The 17,246-nt window shown below is 55.9% G+C and overlaps 1 protein-coding gene across 1 annotated transcript in view; it reads left to right on the top strand.

Annotated features, from left to right (window-relative positions):
- Positions 1–778: 778 nt before the first annotated feature.
- EMWEY_00002670 (hypothetical protein, conserved) overlaps positions 779–17,246 on the top strand; it is a gene marked incomplete at both ends in the record, with an annotated part of 17,378 nt that continues 910 nt past the window's right edge. The window contains 23 exons of the mRNA XM_013477449.1: positions 779–1,571; positions 2,333–2,855; positions 2,990–3,359; positions 3,632–3,785; positions 4,081–4,346; positions 4,489–4,677; positions 4,859–5,017; positions 5,476–5,543; positions 5,698–8,528; positions 8,712–9,038; positions 9,211–9,274; positions 9,411–9,504; positions 9,730–10,050; positions 10,410–11,625; positions 11,905–12,785; positions 12,986–13,213; positions 13,330–13,694; positions 13,902–14,077; positions 14,263–14,617; positions 14,795–15,830; positions 15,999–16,436; positions 16,764–16,898; positions 17,097–17,246. The exon at positions 17,097–17,246 is cut by the window's right edge and continues 193 nt beyond it. Of these exons, the coding sequence (XP_013332903.1) occupies positions 779–1,571; positions 2,333–2,855; positions 2,990–3,359; positions 3,632–3,785; positions 4,081–4,346; positions 4,489–4,677; positions 4,859–5,017; positions 5,476–5,543; positions 5,698–8,528; positions 8,712–9,038; positions 9,211–9,274; positions 9,411–9,504; positions 9,730–10,050; positions 10,410–11,625; positions 11,905–12,785; positions 12,986–13,213; positions 13,330–13,694; positions 13,902–14,077; positions 14,263–14,617; positions 14,795–15,830; positions 15,999–16,436; positions 16,764–16,898; positions 17,097–17,246 (11,139 nt within the window). The remainder of the gene's footprint in view (positions 1,572–2,332; positions 2,856–2,989; positions 3,360–3,631; positions 3,786–4,080; positions 4,347–4,488; positions 4,678–4,858; positions 5,018–5,475; positions 5,544–5,697; positions 8,529–8,711; positions 9,039–9,210; positions 9,275–9,410; positions 9,505–9,729; positions 10,051–10,409; positions 11,626–11,904; positions 12,786–12,985; positions 13,214–13,329; positions 13,695–13,901; positions 14,078–14,262; positions 14,618–14,794; positions 15,831–15,998; positions 16,437–16,763; positions 16,899–17,096) is intronic.

Below are 17,246 nucleotides of genomic sequence, written 5' to 3'. Positions count from 1 at the left end.
CTTTGTGTGTACTGTGGGGTAAATAGGGGGCCCCTAGTAGATACTGAGGTGTACAGACACCCCAACTTTATGTTTATGCATGCAAATATATGCATGCATTTCTTAGTACGTGTTTATAAGGGTTTAGGGTTTAGGGTTTAGGGTTTAGGTTTAGGGTTTAGGATTAGGGTTTAGGGTTTAGGGCTGTAGTGGCTTATTGGTTACTTCTTCTTGCTACTCAACAGACACAATGAGTAGAGAACAGCAGCAGCAGTTGCTGTTGCTGCGTCTGCTGCAGCAAGAGCAGCAGCAGCAGCAGCAACAGCAGCATAGCAGCAGGATCGATCGACGGCCTTGCTGCTGTCTTTTGCTGCTGCTCTATTAACTTATTCTTTTATTAAATATTATTTATTGCCTTTAATTAGATAATATATAATAAATATAAATAAAAAGAACGGAAATAAACAGCAGCAGCAGCAACAGCAACAGCAACAGCAGCAAGAGCAAATAACAACAACCCCACCAGAGCATGTGGGGCCCCCAAGGCTTCATGGGGGGCCCCCTCCTGGTACCCAAACCCTGTATATTTTCTTTCCTTTCCCTTTACCCCTAATTAATAATGACAAAAGGCTTCTAAAGGAAAGAAGAAGTTGCTGCAGCAGCAGCAGCAGCAATAGCAGTAGCAATAGCTGCAGCAGCAGCAGCAAGAGCAGCAGCAGCAGCAGCTAGTTCGATGCAGTAGCAGTGTTTTAGCCTTTGGGGCGCGGAGGCCCCCAAGGGAGTTAATCTGCTTCTAGCTATGCAGAAGCAGGAGCAGCAACAGCAGCAAATGCTGCTGCAGCGGCAGCAGCAGCTCTTGCAGAGACAGCAGCAGCTGCTGCAGCGGCAAGATCATCGATGCCGCCGCCAGCTAGCCAAGCTGCAGCAGCTGCAGCAGGAGAGCGCAGCAGCAGAAAGGAAGGAGACGAGGGAGTTGCTGCTGTCTCTGTTCCCCGATACACATACAACAGCAGCAGCAGCAGCAGCAGCAGCAAAGACAGGAACAGCAGCACCAGCAGCAGCAGCAGAACAGGCTTGCCGGTGTCTCCTTGCTGCAGCAGAGCAGCAGCAACCGCTGTTTGCCTTACATGGCGATGGCTGCAGTGTACAGACACTGCAAGATGATCCAGCAGCAGCAGCAGCAACAGCAGCAACACCAACAGGAGCACCAGCAGCAACAGCAGTTCCCCCGCCGCTGTTTTCTGCTGCTGCTCCTGGAGCTGCAGCAGCACAAGCAGCAGCAGGAGACAGCAGCAGCAGCAGCAGCAGCAGCAGCAGCAAAGAAGGAGACTCGGATATATTCTCTCAATGCTGCCGCGCCTTAAAGAAAGTTGTATGGGAGATGCTGCAGCAGGAAGCAGAGGCAGCAGCAGCAACAGCAGCAGCAACAGCAGCAGCAACAACAGCAGCAGCAGCACCAACACCTCAAGATGCTGCAGCAACAGCAGCAGCACAACACAGGCTGCTGCATCTTCGTGCTGCTGTCCTCTGCAGCAGCTTCTCGTTGCTGCAGCAGCAGCTGCAGCAACTAAGGGGCCAATGCCACACATTGTGTAAGAATCGTGCTGCTGCTGCTGCTGCTGCTGCTGCTGCTGATTTTGCTGTTGCTGCTGTATTTGGCGCTGCTGCTACAAGCATTTGTGGCCATTGTAGCAGCAGTGCCTCTTTCTGCTGCAGCAGCTGCTGCAGCTGCTGCTGCTGCTGCACTTGCTGTTTCTATTGCTGTTGCCGCTGTGCTTGTTGCTTCTGTTGCTGCTACGCGATTGATTGCAGCAACAGCAGCAGCAACAACAGCAGCAGCAACAGCAGCAGCGGCAGCAGCAAAAGTCCTGTGTTGTTTGTGTGCAGACAAGGAAGACAGCAAGAAGGCAATAGCATCATTGGCGCTGCTGCTGCTTGCTGCTCCTTTTAGCAGCAGAAGTGCTGTTGCTGCTGTTGCTGCTTCTGCTGCTGCTGTTGCACTACGGCGTCCTTCGCTGCAGCTGCTGCAGCTTACTGTCGTCCCTTGGATGCGCTCTCTGCTGCTGTTGCTGCAACTGCTGCAGCGTATTGCTGCAAGCAGCAGCAGCTGCTGCTCCTGCTGCACCAGCGCCACCAATAGCTGCCGCTGCTGCACTGCAGCAGCAGCAGCAGCAGACCCTGCTTTGGGGCTGCATGCATTTGAAGCGGAGGTCTTGCTGCTAGGTGTTTGTAAGTCAGCACACAGCAGCAGCAGCAATCGCAGCAGCAGCAGCACTTGAAGGAGCAGCAACAGCAACAGCAGCAGCAGCAGCAGCAGCATGTTGTGCCGGTGCATTTTTGTTTTCTGCTGCAGCCTTATCTCGTCGTTGGTCTCCTTTTCCCCTTACATTTGCTGCGCTGCAGCACCTCAGCAGCAGCAGCAGCAGCGGCAGCAGCAGCAGCAGCAGAAACAGAAGCAACGGGCTTGGCAGCGACTACACTGCAGAGGCTGCGCTGGCGCAGCAGCAGTTGCTGCTGCTGGTGTTGAGGGGTAGGCCACTGCAGCAGCGGCTGCAGCAGCACATCTGTTGTCTGCCTGCCGCAGCCGGAGCAGCAGCAGCGGCTGCAGCACCTGCTGCTGCGGCAGCGAATGCCCCAGCAGCAGCTGCTGCTGCTAGCACACTGCTGCTGCAGGCCAACTCAACATATAGCTTGCTGCTGCAGCATGCATGCGCCCTGTGTGCCTCACTTCTGCAACCACAGCAGCAGCCGCAACAGCAGCAACAGCAGCAGCAGCAGCAGCGGCAGGATACAGCAGCAGCGTTGCTGCTGATGCTGCAGCGGCTTCCCCTTTGGGCTAAAGCAGCGGGCCCTCCTTCTTCTTCTCTCCGTCGCCAGTAAGCAGCAACAGCAGCAGCGACAGATACACCAGCAGCAGCATATATAGCAGCGGCAACACATACAGCAGCAGCAGCAGCAGCAGCAGCGACAGCAACAGTTGGCTTGCCTGTTTTGTTGTGTTATATTTCAGAGAGATGGAGTTATGCTCGGGGCTGCATGCGCTGCTCTTTCCAGCAGCAACAGCAACAGCACCTGCTGCTGCTGCTGCTGCTGCTGCAGTCAGCACCAACGTTTGCAGCGGCAGCAGCAGCGACAGCAGCAGCAGCAGCAGCGGGATGAATTCTTTGCCTCCCTCGTTGCAGCAGCAAATGCGTAAACAGCTGGCAAGCCTGCTGCCTCTCCTCCTTCGGATCTCAGAAGCAAACAACAGCAGCAGCAGCAGCAACAGCAACGGCAACAGCAGCAGCAGCAGCAGCAGCGCAGCACCGCAACAGCTGCAGCAATTTGCTGCTGGGTGGTGGGAGGCAGGAATTGAACTGGCAGACGGCACAGCAACTCAGGTAAGAATAGCAGCAACTGCTGCTGCTTCTGCCTGTGCTGCTGTTGCTGCTCGTAGTGTTGCAGTTGTTGCTGTTCCTGCTGCTGCAGCACGAACAGCAGCAGCAGCAGCAGCAGCACGTATTGGTTGCAACAAACGAATTCGCTGCACTTTATATCTGCTGCTGACTGCTGCGCCTCCACCTGCTGCAACTCTATACCGTTACTAATACTGCTGCTGCTGCTGCTGCTGCCGTTGCTGCTGCTGTTGCTGCTGCTCCTGCTGTATGAACAGGTTCCTGAGGCTGCCGAGGCCTTCGTGTGGCTGCGTGCTGCATCAGCAGCGCAGCAGCAAGCTGAGTTGCTGCTGTTGGCCCCGTTGCTGCTGCTTGGAGGCCACCGGAGGCAGCAGCAGCAGCAACTGCTGCTAGGTGCAGCACGCAGCGACGGTCAGGTGTACGTACACTGCAGAAGTCTCTTGCAGCAATGGGCATCTCGCTGCTTGCGAGCAGGTATGATGCAGCAATTACAGAAGCAGCAGCAGCAACAACAGTGCAAGCAGCAGCAGCAGACCAGCAATAGCAGCAGAAGCAACAACAACAGTGCATGCAGCAGCAGCAGCACCAGCAATAGCAGCAGCAGCACACACGGAGTTGTATATTCTTTGGCTTTGCTATGACTTTTGTTTTGCTGCTTGCTGCTGCTGCTGCTTGCTGTTGCTGCTGCTGCGGGTTGCTGCTGCAGGGGAGACTCAGGCCCCACTGCGGTTGGTTGCACTTCTTCTTGCTAGCAGCAGCAAAAGCGTCAACAGCAGCAGCAGCAGCAACAGCAGCAATGAGAACGACGCGGAGGCATTTTCTTTTGCTGCTGCAGCAGTAGCCTTGGCGGCGGATGTGCTGAGGGAGTTCTGCAGCAGCAGCAGCAGCAGCACCGACGCAGCAGCAGCAATTCCCCTGTGGTGTGATATTCTGCGAGGTGCAGAGACAGTTGAAGAGGCAATACAAGTTGAGGTAAGGAAATATGGCAGCAGCAGCAGCAGCAGCAGCAGCAGCACGGGGACCAACAGCAGAAGCAGCAGCAGCAGCAGCACGGGGACCAGCAGCAGCAGCAGCAATCTTTGCGTTATGTGCGGTGTTGTTGTTGCTGCTGCAGCGTCTATCTCATGATCGCCAATTCGCTGTTGCTGCGCGGCTAATGGAGGTGCAGCAAGCAGCAGCAGCAGCAACAGCAGCAGCAGCAGACGTTGCTGCTGCTGCTGCAGACCCCAAAAGCGAGTTTGTGCTGCTGCTGAGGAAGAGCTATAAGAGGCGCTTTGCTGCTATCTTCTCCATTGCAGCGCAAGTAGGTTGCTGTTGATGCTGCTGTTGCTGCTGCTGCTGCTGCCGTTGCTGCTGCTGTTGTTGCTGCTATCGTTATTGTTGTTGAGGCAGATGCTGTGGTTGCATAGGTGTCTTGCATTGTTCCGTTGCTGCTATTGCTGCTGCTGCTGCTGCTGCTCTTTGGACTGGCGTTGCTGTTGCAGTTGGCAGGAAGGCCTCAAGAGAGCGGACTGCCGCAGCAGCAACAGCAGCAGCAGCAGGCACCGCGGCAGCAGCTGCGGCTGCTGCTGCTGCTGCTGTCGTCCTTTGAAGGATCGGATGCGGCGGTAGCACAGGAGTTGCTGCAGCATCTGCTGCAACAGGTAGGAGGGAGACAGACAGACATGCAGCAGCAGCAGCAACAGCAGCAGCAGCAGCAGCAGCTAGAAGCAACAGACACATAATAAACAAATAGAGAGGCAAAGATAGACAACGTGAGGCAGAAAACAGGAAATAGGCACTGCTGCTGCTAGTGCTGCTGCTGCTGCTGCTGCGTTGCTCACAGGTATTCCCGGCTATATGCACAGCTGGTGCTGCTGCTCATGACGGTGACAGCAGCAGCAGCGACAGCGACAACGAAGGCTGCTGCTGCTGCTGCTGCTGCTCAGTGTCAGCGCTTCCGGAGGGGCAAGGCAGTATCAGCAGTAACAGCAGCAGCAGCAGCTGCAGCAGCTGCTGCAGCAGCAGCAGCAGCAGCAGCACATGCAAGCGAAGAGTTCCCCTTCCTGTGCTGCAAGCGACACTCGTTCGATGTGTGGGGCGGCTGTTCGTCTGCTGCCAGACCAGCAGCAGCAGCAACAGCAGCAGCAACAGCAGCAGCAACAGCAGCATGCTAGTGGACTTCATTAGGTGAGTTAAACAACTGAATTCGTCTTTTATCTCCATCTGTGCATACTTGCATCTACCCCAGCACTAGCTGCTGCTGCTGATGCTCCTGCTGCTGCTACTGCTGCTGCTGCTGCTACTGCTGCTGCTGCTGCTGCTGCTGTTGCATGCGTTTCAGGGCTCTGTTGCTGTCCCCGGGTGTCAGTGCTGCGGCAATTGAGGAGGCAACAAGTCAGCTGTTGCCGCTGCTGCTGCTGAATGCTGCAGCCCATACAGAGCAGAGCTGCTGCAGCAGTTCTAGCAGCAATAGCAGCAGCAGCAGCAGCAGCAGCAGTCAGGCACTGGTGACGATCGAGGAGGTTCGCAGTCTACAGAAGCTGCGCCCCACAGCGGCAGCAGCAGCAGCAGCAGCAGCAGCATTTTCTGATACACCGCGCATAGGGGGACAAGCAGCAGGCTCAAGTCCTGCTGCTGCCTTGTCTGCAGCAGCAGCAGGGGAGGCAGCAGCAGCAGCAGCGCTTAACCTCCATCTGCTGCCTGCTTGTTGCGTCTGTGGTACCACAGCAGCACTTTCACTAACAGCAACAGCAACGGCAGCAACAACAGGAACAGCAACAACAGCAGCAACAGAAGCAGCAGCAGCAACAGCAGCAACAGCCATATTTACATGTGGAGGCTGCGGCTTCCCGTTTGTGCCGTCTGCACTGCAGATGCCAGCAGCAGCAGCAACAGCAGCAGCAACAGCAGCAACAGCAACAGCAGCAACAGCAGCGGTACCGGCCGAGTCTCCACTACTTGTGCTGCTGCAACGCTGCATAGAAGCACGCGAAGATGGCCGTTTGCTGCAGCAGGAGGCATTCTTGCCTCTGCTGCTGCTGCTGTGTTGCTGCTGCTGCAGGTTGCTGCAGCTGCAGCAGCAGCATGCTCTGCAGCAGCAAGTGAGGTACCTCCTTCATTGCTTGTCTCAACGCGCAGGTGCTAAAGACAACCCAGTTGCTGCTGCTGCCGTTGCTGCTGCTGCTGCTGAAGCAGCAGCAGCAACGGAAAGAAGCATCAAGGCAGACACCGTTTTGCTGCAGCAGGTACAGCAGCAGCAGCAGAGCAGTCTAACGCAGCGGGCGCTGTGTCTGCCGCTTCTTGCGTTATTGCTGTTGTCTCCTCATTCTTCTATCTCTTCCCCTGAGCTGGACTGCAGCAGCAGCAGCAGCAGCACTAGCGACGGCTCTGAGGCAGCAGCAGATGCTGCTGCTGCTGCTGCTATATCCGTGTGGCTGCTGCTGCACTTCGCACTGCGCAGTCAATCTGTACATATGGACATGTGCTGTTGTCGTGAAAGCAGCAGCAGAAGCAGCAGGTGCAGCAGCAACAGCAGCAGCAACAGCAGCAGCAGCAGCAGCAGCAACTGTGACGTCGTCATTCGAATGTTAGATACTCCTCTGCAGCAGGCTGTAAAGGCTCCTCTGCTGCTGCTGCTGCAGTCGTCATCGTTGCTGCTGCGGCTGCTGCCTCCTGTCCCTGATAGTTTGCTGCAGCAACAGGAGGAGAAACAGCAGCAGCTGCTGCTGCAGCTGTGGGATGCGGAAGCAGCAGCAGCAGCAGCAGCAACACCTGGCGCCCTGCTGCAGAAGCTGCGGCTTTGCCTCCTCGTATCACCGGTTGCCCTCAAGGCAGCAACAGCAACAGCAGCAGCAGCAGTAGGTGTTACTACTACTACTACTCCTGCTGGTGCTGCTGCTGCTGCTACTGCCTGCACGGCTACCGCTTCTTCGTTGCCTATTCAGGACGAGATACTTCCATCATACAACAGCAGCAGCAGCAACAGCAGCAGCAGCAGCAACAGCAGCAGCAGCAGCAACACAGAGGAGAGCAGCAATAGTCTTGATATTGTTTGGATTTACGCGCCGCAGCAGCTGCAGCGTAGGCTGCAGCAGCATTTTATTGCTGCTTCTTCTTCTGCTGCTGCTGCTGCAACAGAAGCGGCGGCAGCAGCAGCAGCAGGTGCATCTTCTGTTGCTGCTGCACTTTCTGCAACAAAAGACATTTCCTTTACGGGAGACAGCGGAGATCTGCTGCTGTGCTGCAGTTCCCTGCTGCAGCTGCTGCTGTCTGCTGCACGCATGCGACCTCGACTTTCTGCTGCTGCTGATCACTACGGGGTGCAACTGCAGCAGAAGCTGCAGCAGCAGCAGCAGCAGCAGCCCGTCGATATGTGCTGCCTGTACACTCCATCGCTGCAGCAGGCAGTTGCAACAGTTCACCACCAGGAGCAACAACCGCAGCAGCAGCTGACGACAGCAGCAGCAACAAAGGCTCTTGTCTCCTTTCTCCCCTACCGGGTGTATCTACACCCCACTGCACCAGCAGCAGCAGCATTGCTTGTTCCTGATGCTGCTATGCTGTTGCGTTGTCTCTTTAGGCGACTGCATGCAGCAACTGCTGCTGCTGCAGTTTCTGCTGCAGCAGCAGCAGCAGCTAATGGAGGATCCCTTATGTGGTTAAATGCAGCAACACCAGTACTTATGCAGCGGCTGCAGCAACTGACACTTTTGCTGCGCTGCTGGGGTGTATCTGCAGCTGCAGCAGTAGGCAATGCATGCGGCGGTGGCTGCTGCATCGACAGTCTTTTCAGTTTGTTCTGGCGCAGCAGCAGCAGCAACAGCAGCAGTAGCAACAAGATTGCCCTCCCCTTCTCTACCAGCAGCAGCAGCAGCAGCAGGAAGGAGGCTGCTGCTGTCTTTAAGGGAGGTCTGCTGCTGCTGCTGCTAGGCACACAACGCTATCGCCTGGTGTCCGGCGAGCTGCAGCAGCACTCGCTGCTGCGGCGTTCCTTGCTGCTGCGCAGCAAGCTGCAGCAGCAGCCGCAGAAGCAGCCGAATGTTGCTGCTGCCGTTGCTGCCTCCGCTGCTGCTGCTGCCGATGAAGCTGCAGCAGAGACACAGCTGCTGCTGAATGTGCTGCTGCCCTTCCGATTTGCTGCTACCTCATGGCAGACTAATGTTACCCTTATCCGTAGGTTGTGCTGCTGCTGCTGCTGTTGCTGCTGTTGTTGCTGCTGGTGCTGCTGTTCTCCCATTCGTGGATATTGCTGTTGCTGCTGCCTCTAAATTAATGCGGATTTATGATGAATTCGTTGCTGCTGCTGTTCTTCCCGCTGCTGCTGCTGCTGCTGCTGCTTCTGGGTTTTGTGCTCAGCTGGGCTTGGTTTGCTGCAGCAGCTGCCACCACTCGATGGTTTAATATTTCAGCTGCTGCTGCTGCTGCCTCCTTCAGCAGCAGCAGCAGCATTTATATCACGTCTGCTGCTCTTGCATTACAACAACAGCAGAGAGAAGGCGCTTAGCAGCAACGACAGCAGCAGCAGCAGCAGCAGCGGAGGGGAAACCCTTGCTGCGGGTGACGCCGAAACTGCTGCTGCTGCGCTGCTGCATAAGAAGAACCAGCGACTGCAGCAACAGCAGCAACAGCAGCAGCAAATACTCTTCTTTGTTTTGCTGCGTTGTGCACATTATCTGGCTACTCGTAAGCAGCAGTGGCAGCAGCAGCAACAGCAGCAACCGCGGCAACAGCAGCAGAAAGAAGCAAGATCCCCTTGGCATTCAAGTTGTACCCGTTGCAGGGTCTCTTGCTGCTGCTGCTGCTGCTGCAGATCATGCTGCTGCTGCTGCTGTTGCTTCTTCGTTTGTGCTTGCAGGCTCAGGAGATAATGGAGACGCAGCGAAGCAACAGCTGCTGCAGTGCGTCTCCGTCTTGCAGAGGTGAGCAGCAGCAGCGCAGCAGCAGCAGCAGCCACAGCAGGAAGGTATTACCAGCAACTTACACTTTAACCAACTTGCTGAAAGATATACGTTGCCTCTGCTGCTGTTGCTGCTGTTGCTGCTGCTGCTGCTGCAGTGGTGTGGATTTGCTGCAGCAGGAGACGGAGCAGCAGCGGCTACAGGCGGAGCCCACGACAATGACAGCGTTGGTGCAGCAGCATTTGCTGCAGGTGATTCTCCTGCTGGTGTTGCAGCTGCTGCTGGTTCTGCTTCTGCTGTTGCTGCTCCTTCTGTTGCTGCTGCTCCTGTTGCTGCTGCGGAGTGCATCGTGGCATCGCCGTTGTGTTTGTTACTTTTACTGCATGGGTGCTATCGACTTGCTGCTGCAGCAACTGCAGCAGCAGCAGCAACAACAACAGCAGCAGCTTTATCTGTTTTGTTTGTCTTCTCTGCAGGTCGTTGAGGTATTGCGGCTGTGTCTTGTAGCCCCCGGAAGCAGCAGCAGCAGCAGTAGCAGCAGCAGCAGCGGAGCAGCAGCAGCAACGCTGCTCTACCGCCGCAGCTTTCTGCGGCTCTTCGTCCCCCCGGTGTCTCTGCCGTTGCTGCTGCGCACCACGTTGCTATCACAGCAGCAGCAGCAGCAACAACTGCAGCAGCAGCAGTGGCTGCTGCCTACAGCAAACACAGGAGTCGCAGCAAGTGTTGCAGCAGTGCAGACGCTGCAGCTGCTGCTGGAGGCTGCTGGCAGCGAGCTCGTGGAAACACGAGCAGCAAAGGTCTGTTGCTCTTGCTCCTGCTGCTGCTGCTGCTGCTTCTGCATCCGCTGCTGCTGCCTCTGCTGCTGCTGTAGCTGCTGCAGGTGGCGCTTCTGCCATTGCGGGAATTTCGGAGCGCTGCTGCTGCTGCTGCCTTTGCTTCTGCTGCTGTTGCTGTTGCACTTCTCATCTTCCCTTCTGTTTTCATCGCTTCTGCTGCTTGTGCTGCTGCTGCTGCTGCTGCTGTCTAGCTTTTAGGTTTTCTTGATTGCTGCAGAGGAGCTACGGATTGGTCAGTATCAGTGCTGCGGTGTATATACAGCTGTGTTGCTGCCTTCTCCCCTGCTTCCTTGCTGCACTTCCTGCCGTATCTGCTGCAGCTGCTGCAGCAGTATGCGGAGCATGCCAAGCAGCAGCTTACCCGCTGTAGCAGCAGCAGCAGCAGCAGCGGTGACGAGAGGGCAGAGTGCAGCTGCAGCAGCTGCGCTGTAGCAGACACGATCTACAAGGAAGTGTGGGGTTTGCTGCTCTTGCTGCTATCCAAAGCTCAAGATGCTGCAGCAGCAGACGAGCAGCAGCTGCCGCTGCTGTGTGCTGCCTTTGCATGCACTCCGGTGCTGCCGCCGCTGCAACAGCTGCTGCCACAGGACCCTGCAGCAGCAGCAGCAGCAGCAGCAACGCAACAGTTTAGCGGGAGCACCAGTAGTCTCCTATCACAGCAGCAGCCACGGACCCCTTTGCTGCGATTGATGCAGTTCTACTGCTTGCTGCCAGCTTTTCTGTTGGAAGAGGAGCAGCAGCGAATGCTCAGCAACAGCAGCTGCAGCAGCAGCAGCAGCAGCCTCCGGAACGGCTGGTGCAGCGATAGTTCCTCGTGGCAGCTCGAGGAACTGCAGCAGCAGTTGCAGCAGCAGCGTAGCGATTATTTGCATGCGCAGCAGCAGCTGCCGCTGCTGCTACTCCGCTGCTGCGCTATTGGCGTTTTCCTTAGCAGCAGCTTTCCTTATTTAACGCGATTGGCTGCAGCAAGATGTTTGCTGCAGGCGGTGCGTGGCTGCAGTGCGCCGTTGCTGCTGCAACAGCAGCAGCAGTTGTTGGTACTGCAGCAGCAGCAGCAGGATGAGGAGACGCGTGAGGTACTTACGCAAGAGCAGAGGGAGCAGCAGCAGCAACAGCAGCAGTTGGTGCTGCTGCTGCAGAAGCTGCTGCGCGCATTAATTATTAGCCTACAAGGAGTAATGGTTGAATTGCTGCACTCAGCAGATAATCTTGCCCTTTGCTGCTGCCAGATATTGGGGTATCTTGAGCCCTTCTGCAGCAGCAGCAGCAACAGCAGCAGCAGCGGCAGCAGCAGAGTGCCATGCTCATCAGCAGTAGCAGAGCTCCTACTAAAGGGTACAGACGTCGCTGTTTCCGGCAGCCAGCAGCAGCAGCAGCAGCAGCCACAGCAACAGCACGGAAGAAGCAGCAGCAACAGCAGCAGCAGCCGAAGCACTCAAGCTCGTCGCACTGATAGCATGACAAGCACTAGCAGCACCAGCAGCACGAGTAGCAGCAGCAGCAGCAGCAGCAGCAGATGGCAGATAGCAGCAGATGGTACCTTAGGAGTTGTGCTGCTGCAGGATTTGCTGCTGTCGCATCTACATCTATCTGTTGCAGAGAGAACAGCACAAGAATTACTTAGGGTATTAGGTCTACATCTACACTCTAATCCAGGTCTGCTGCTGCTGCTGCTGCTGCTGTTGCTGCTGCTGTTGGTGTTGTTTTTCTTCTTGCTGCTGCCGTTGTGGTTGTGGCTTTTTTGGTGTAATGGTGGTGGTTTATGTGCTGCTGCTGCTGCTGCTGCTGCTGTTGTTGTTGCTGCTGCTGCTTCAGGTCGCGCTGCAGAAGTGTTTCCTCGCATGTATAGGGCATATGTACGGCAGCAGCAGCAACCAAAGCGGCGGCAGCAAGAGGAGCAGGAGCAGCTGCAGGAGGGGCAGCAGCGGCAGCAGCAGGAAGAGCAGCAGCTGCCGCTAGCTGGTGATAACCCTTTTGCTGCTGATTCCTTCCGTTTCTTCTTATGGCAGCAACTGTTTAGAGCAGCAGCAAGAGTTGCGCTGCTGCCTTATGTCAGCAGTGCCTACAAACACTGGACAGGCAGCAGCAAAACCAGCAGCAGCAACAACAGCAACAGCAGCAGCAGCAAGGACACTAGCATCAGCAGCAGCCAACAACAAAAAGCGGGTAGAGGGAGAAAACGCAAAGCTGACACAGCAGCAGCAGCAGCTGCTGCAGCAGCAGCAGCGTCAGCAGCACAAGGAACGTCAAACGGTAGCAGCAGCAACAGCAGCAGCAGCAGCACAAGTAGTCTAGGCGCATGCGTCAACTCCCCACTACAGTCCTTTGTGCATTGGCTGTTGAATTCTCTCGAGCAGCAGCAACAACAGCAACAGCAGCAACAGCAACAACAACAACAACAGCATCAGCAGCAGGCGGATGTAGCGACCAACTCAGCCACAAACACCAGCACCAGCACCAGCAACAGCAGCAGCAGCAACAGCAGCAGCAGCAGCAGTATTCGTATTCAGATATTCCGTGCATGCGATCTAGCTTTGCTGCATCTCCCCTTTTGTTTGTCCTTTTTGCTGCCGCACCTAACGGAGGCATTCTTATCATCTAAGTGTACCTCGCCGCAGCAGGTCCTGTTGCTGCAGCTGTTGTTGCTGCTGCTCTTGCTGCTGCTGCTGCTGGTGTTGCTGCTGTTCGTGGGGACGGTGACGGGGGGAGTTGTGGTGGTGCTGCTGCATGGCTTTCTGGTGCATTTGTTGCTGCTGTTTGTGCTGCTGTTGCACACTGTGTGTTGCTGCAGTTGCTGCTGCGGTTATTACTGCGATTAATGCTGCATTTCTTGCTGCAGTTGTTGTTGTTGCTGCTGCTGCATTGCTTTGTTTTTTTTTGCTTGTTGCTGCTGCAGGCGGGGACTCTCCTCAGTAAGCGGCTGCTGCAGCTGGTGGAAACCGAACTGCAGCGCAACGTTGGGGCCAGCAGCAGCAGCAGCAGCAGCATCAACTGCAGCAGCAGCAACAGCACCAGGTCTTTAGCTGAAGGCAGCTCAGCGGGAGAAACAGAACTGCAGCAACAGCAGCAGCAGCAGCAACAGCAGAGGAACGCAGCTGCTGCAGACAGCGCCTCAACGATTCAGGTGTTTTGTAGTCACCTGCTGCTGTTCATTACTGCTGCTTCTGCTGCTGCTGCTGATTGTTGCTGCTGCTTCTGCTGCTGCTACTGATCCTTGCTGCTGCTGTTGCTGCTGCTCAGGCTGTGTTCTCCTTGCTACAAAAACTGTCACGATGGAGGCGGCAGTTGGAAGAGCAGCAGCTGCCGTTGCTGCTGCAGCGGCAGCAGCTGCTGCAGCAGCAACTGGCGAAGATTCAGACACCAGCAACAGCAGCTGCAGCATCTCCTGTCTCAGCTGCTCGAACGAGCAGCAGCAGCAGCGGCAATGGCAGCCACAGCTCGCCGCAGCAAGCTGCACTGCAGCATCAAGTGCAGCAGCAACTGCAGCAGCTGCAGCTGCAGCAAAAGCTCATGCAGCACCAACTTGCTGCTGCTAAGAGCACCCTTGACAATCTTGATCCGCTGCTGCTGTCTCGTGCTGCTCTTTCCTGTGGTGCATACGCAAGGTTCGTAGCTGCTGCTGTTGCACCTGCTGCTGCTGCTGCACCTGCTGCTGCACTTGCTGCTGCTGGAACAACAGGACGGCGCGCTACTTAGCCCTTCCTGTTTGTATGGTTGTTCAATTGGCGTTGCTTCTGCCGTAGTTGCTGCTGCACTGGCGGTTGTTGTTATTGTTGCTGCTGTTGCTGCTCCATTTGCTGCTGCTGCTGCAGGGCTCTATGTCTGGTGGAGCAGCACGTTGCTCGCGACTTGCTGCCTCTCCAGGATCTCCACCGTCGGCTGTGGGGAGGGCCTGCTGCAGCAACAGCAGCAGCAACAACAACAACAACAGCAACTGCAGCAGCAGGAGAAACCGCAGCAACTGCAGCAACACCTGCAACAGCATCAGGTAAAATCATCAGCTGTCGCTCGACAGTTTACGCATGCAAGACTTGCTGTTGTCGTTCATGCTGCTGCTGCTGCTCTTGCTGCTGTTGCTGCTGCTGCTGTTGACAGTACCACTGTGGCTGCCTTCTCCAAACAGTCATCAAGTTGTTTCCTTTGCTTCTGCTGCTGCTGTTGCTGCTGCTGCAGAGGACAGCACCTACGACGCAGTTGCTGTGCAGCTGCTGCTGCAGTCATACAGAGGACTTAAGGCACGCGATTTGCTGCTTGCTGCAGTTGAGTGCTGCCGCGTCTCTGGGCTGTACAGACACCGTGTAAAGTTGCTGCCACCAGCAGCAGCTGCAGCAACACGAGCAGCAACAGCAGGAACGACTGGTGTTGTTGATGTCGAAGAGGATGTGCAGCAGCAGCAACAACAACAGCAGGCTGTGCTGCAGCAGCTGCAGCAGCAACTACAGAGGCAGCAGCAAGCAGCTCATATTGAAGGCTTTGCGTTAGAGTTGTGGGGAAAATGGAGGAGAGCAGCAGCAGCATACAGCAGACGGTAATTTGCTGCTAATTGCATGCGTTTTATTCCCTTAGGCTGTGCTGCTGTTGCTCTTGTTGCTGCTGCTTCTTCTGCTGCTGCTTTTGCTGCAGTTGGTCCTGCTCTTGTGTCTGCGACAACTGCAGAAGCCCAAGTTGCTGCTGCTCGTTTTGCTGCTGCATGTGTGTCTCTCAGTCTCCTACAGATGCAAGGCAGCAGCAGCAGCAGCAACGGCGCGTTGCTGTCATTCTGCAACGCTGCACTGTCTGCAGCTGCAGCAACCTCATCTCCTCCGAGTGTCCGCGCAGCAGCCGCAGCAGCAGCAGCAGCAGCAAACGGAGCAGCAGCAGCAGCAGCAGCAATTTGGTGCGGCCTCTTCCGCTGTATGCGCAAGAGCGGTGGCGGCGTTGCCCTTTGGTTAGAGCCTCGTGCTGTGCTGCGTCTGCTGCAGCAGCAACAGCTGCAGCATCTGCTGCTGCTGCTGCCCCTCCCCGTACCCATTTCTCCGCAGGAGCAGCTGCTGCAGCAGACGAAGCAGCAGCAGCAGCGGCAACAACGAATGCAGCAGCTAATTCAACAGTTTAGAGACTCTCTTTGTCGTGCTGCTGCTGCAGCAGGAGGTGCATGGCAGTGGCAGCAGCGGGGAGAGCAGCAGCGGCTGCTGGATATAACAGAGACTGCTGCTGCTGCGGCTGCTTCTGCTGCTGCTGAGGAAAGTAATTGGGATGGATGTGCTGCAGCAACAGAAGCAGAGCTGCAGCAGCAAAGAGGTTTGTGGGCAGAAGCAGCAGCAGCTTGCTGCAGCTTGGGGCAGTGGGACGCCTTGCCAGCATTGTTGCAGTCTGCTTCTGCTGCTGCTGCTGCTCCTTCTGCAGGAGCTGCAGCAGCAGCAGCAGCAGCCTCCCCACAAGTGTCAGGAGCAGCAGCAGCAGGCGACAGCTGCACGGCGTTGCTTCCGCTGGCAGAGACAACAGAAAGTAATTTTTTGCTGCAGCATGCGCGTTTGCTGCTGCTGCTGCGTGAGGTGGTGCAGCAACAACAGCAGCAGCAACAACAGCTGCAACAGCTGCAGCAGCAACAGCAGCAGCATGGCTGCATCGGGTGTACTGTTGGGTCCGAGCTGCATGCAGCAACAGTACAGTGTCTTACGCAAGTTGCTGCTGCACTAAAAGATTCAACATTACGTGCTGCGTCTTATCTATCACATCTACATATATTTGCTGACCTTGAGGTGCTGCTGCTGCTGCTGCTGCTGCTTATGCTGCTGCTGGTGGTGGTGCTGCTGGGTCTTCTGTCATTGGTTTGTCGTTCTGCTGCTGCTGCCGCGTTCATGCTATCAAAACTGCTGTTGCTGCATGCGCTTCTGCTGCTGCTGCTGCTTTATGTTTGTTATGTACAGATCATCTGCAGCCGCGTGGGCATACTTCTGTGGCCTGGGCCCAACGATACCTACTGCAGCAGCAGCAGCAGCAACAGCAGCAGCAACAGGGACTGCTGCAGTAGATGCGGTGTAAGTGCAGCTTGGCAGTGTCTTCCCGTTGAGCAGCAGTGCTGTCTTGCTGCGCTGCTTGTAGATAGGGCGATGCCAACTGCAGCAGCAGCAGCAGGAGGAGTAGCAGCAGCAACAACAGCAGCAGCAAACGGACGATCATCAGAGCAGCTTGCTGCAGCAAAGTTGGCATTAGAGTGTCTGCAGCAACCTGTTGCTGCTGCTGCTGTTGGCCTCGCGCTGCAGCGCCTCTGTTGCGGTGTCTCGACACCTGGGGAGGTCCGCGTTGCCCACTATAAGCACATCGAAGCCTTCCTGCAGCAGCAGGAGCAGCAACAGCAGCAGCAGGTGAATATCCTGCAGCAGCAGCAGCAGCAGCTAATGCAGTGGCAGCAGCAACTGCTAAATAAGCTCGGCGTGGACATGCGGATGGCCCATGCAAAGCAACTTCTTAAGAAGGCAAGACTATAGCAGCAACAGGAACAGCAGCAGCAGCAGCAGCAACAACAGCAACAACAGCAGCAGCTGCTGCTGTTGCTGCTCTCAGTGTGTCTTTCGGTGCTGTTAGTGTTGTTGCTTTTCTCTGTCATTAGACCTTTGTTGCTGTCGTTGTCTCATTGCTGCTCTTCCTTGGACTTGCTGCTGCTGCTGTTGCTGCTGCTGTTGTTGCTGCAGGGCAAGCAGAGGAAGTGTCTCTCCCTGTTAGAGTCAATATCTAATGTCTCGTTTGCTGCTAGAGTGACGCTGCTGCACTTGAAGGCGCAGCAGCTGCTGCTGCCACCGCAGCAGGTGCTGCAGCAGTTCGAACTGGTGAGATACAGCAGCAACAGCAGCAGCAGCAACAACAGCAACAACAGAAACAGCAGCAGCACCTCTATGGTCATTTGTTGCATTTGTTGCTTCAGCAGCCATAGCCTTGTATCTGTCTGGCTTGCCCATTTAGTGCTGATCTTGCTGCTGCTGCTGCAGTTGCTGCAGTTGCTGCTGTGGGGTTGCTGTGTGCTGCAGCTTGAGCGTGAACAGAGGCAACTTCAGCAGCAGCAGAACCAGCAGCAGCTGCTGCTGCAGCAGCACGACAGTGTGCAGCAGGATTTGTTTTTCTGTTTTGCTTCCTTTATTGACTCCCTTATAGAGGAAAGGCTGCAGCGCGATGCCCTG

This window comes from Eimeria maxima, genomic scaffold (genome assembly GCF_000499605.1).
Source record: "Eimeria maxima Weybridge genomic scaffold, Emw_scaff13, whole genome shotgun sequence".
Classification (NCBI taxonomy): Eukaryota; Apicomplexa; class Conoidasida; order Eucoccidiorida; family Eimeriidae; genus Eimeria; species Eimeria maxima.
The sequence above is the reverse complement of the archived record's forward strand: the minus strand, read 5'-3'. Positions and strand labels throughout refer to the sequence as shown.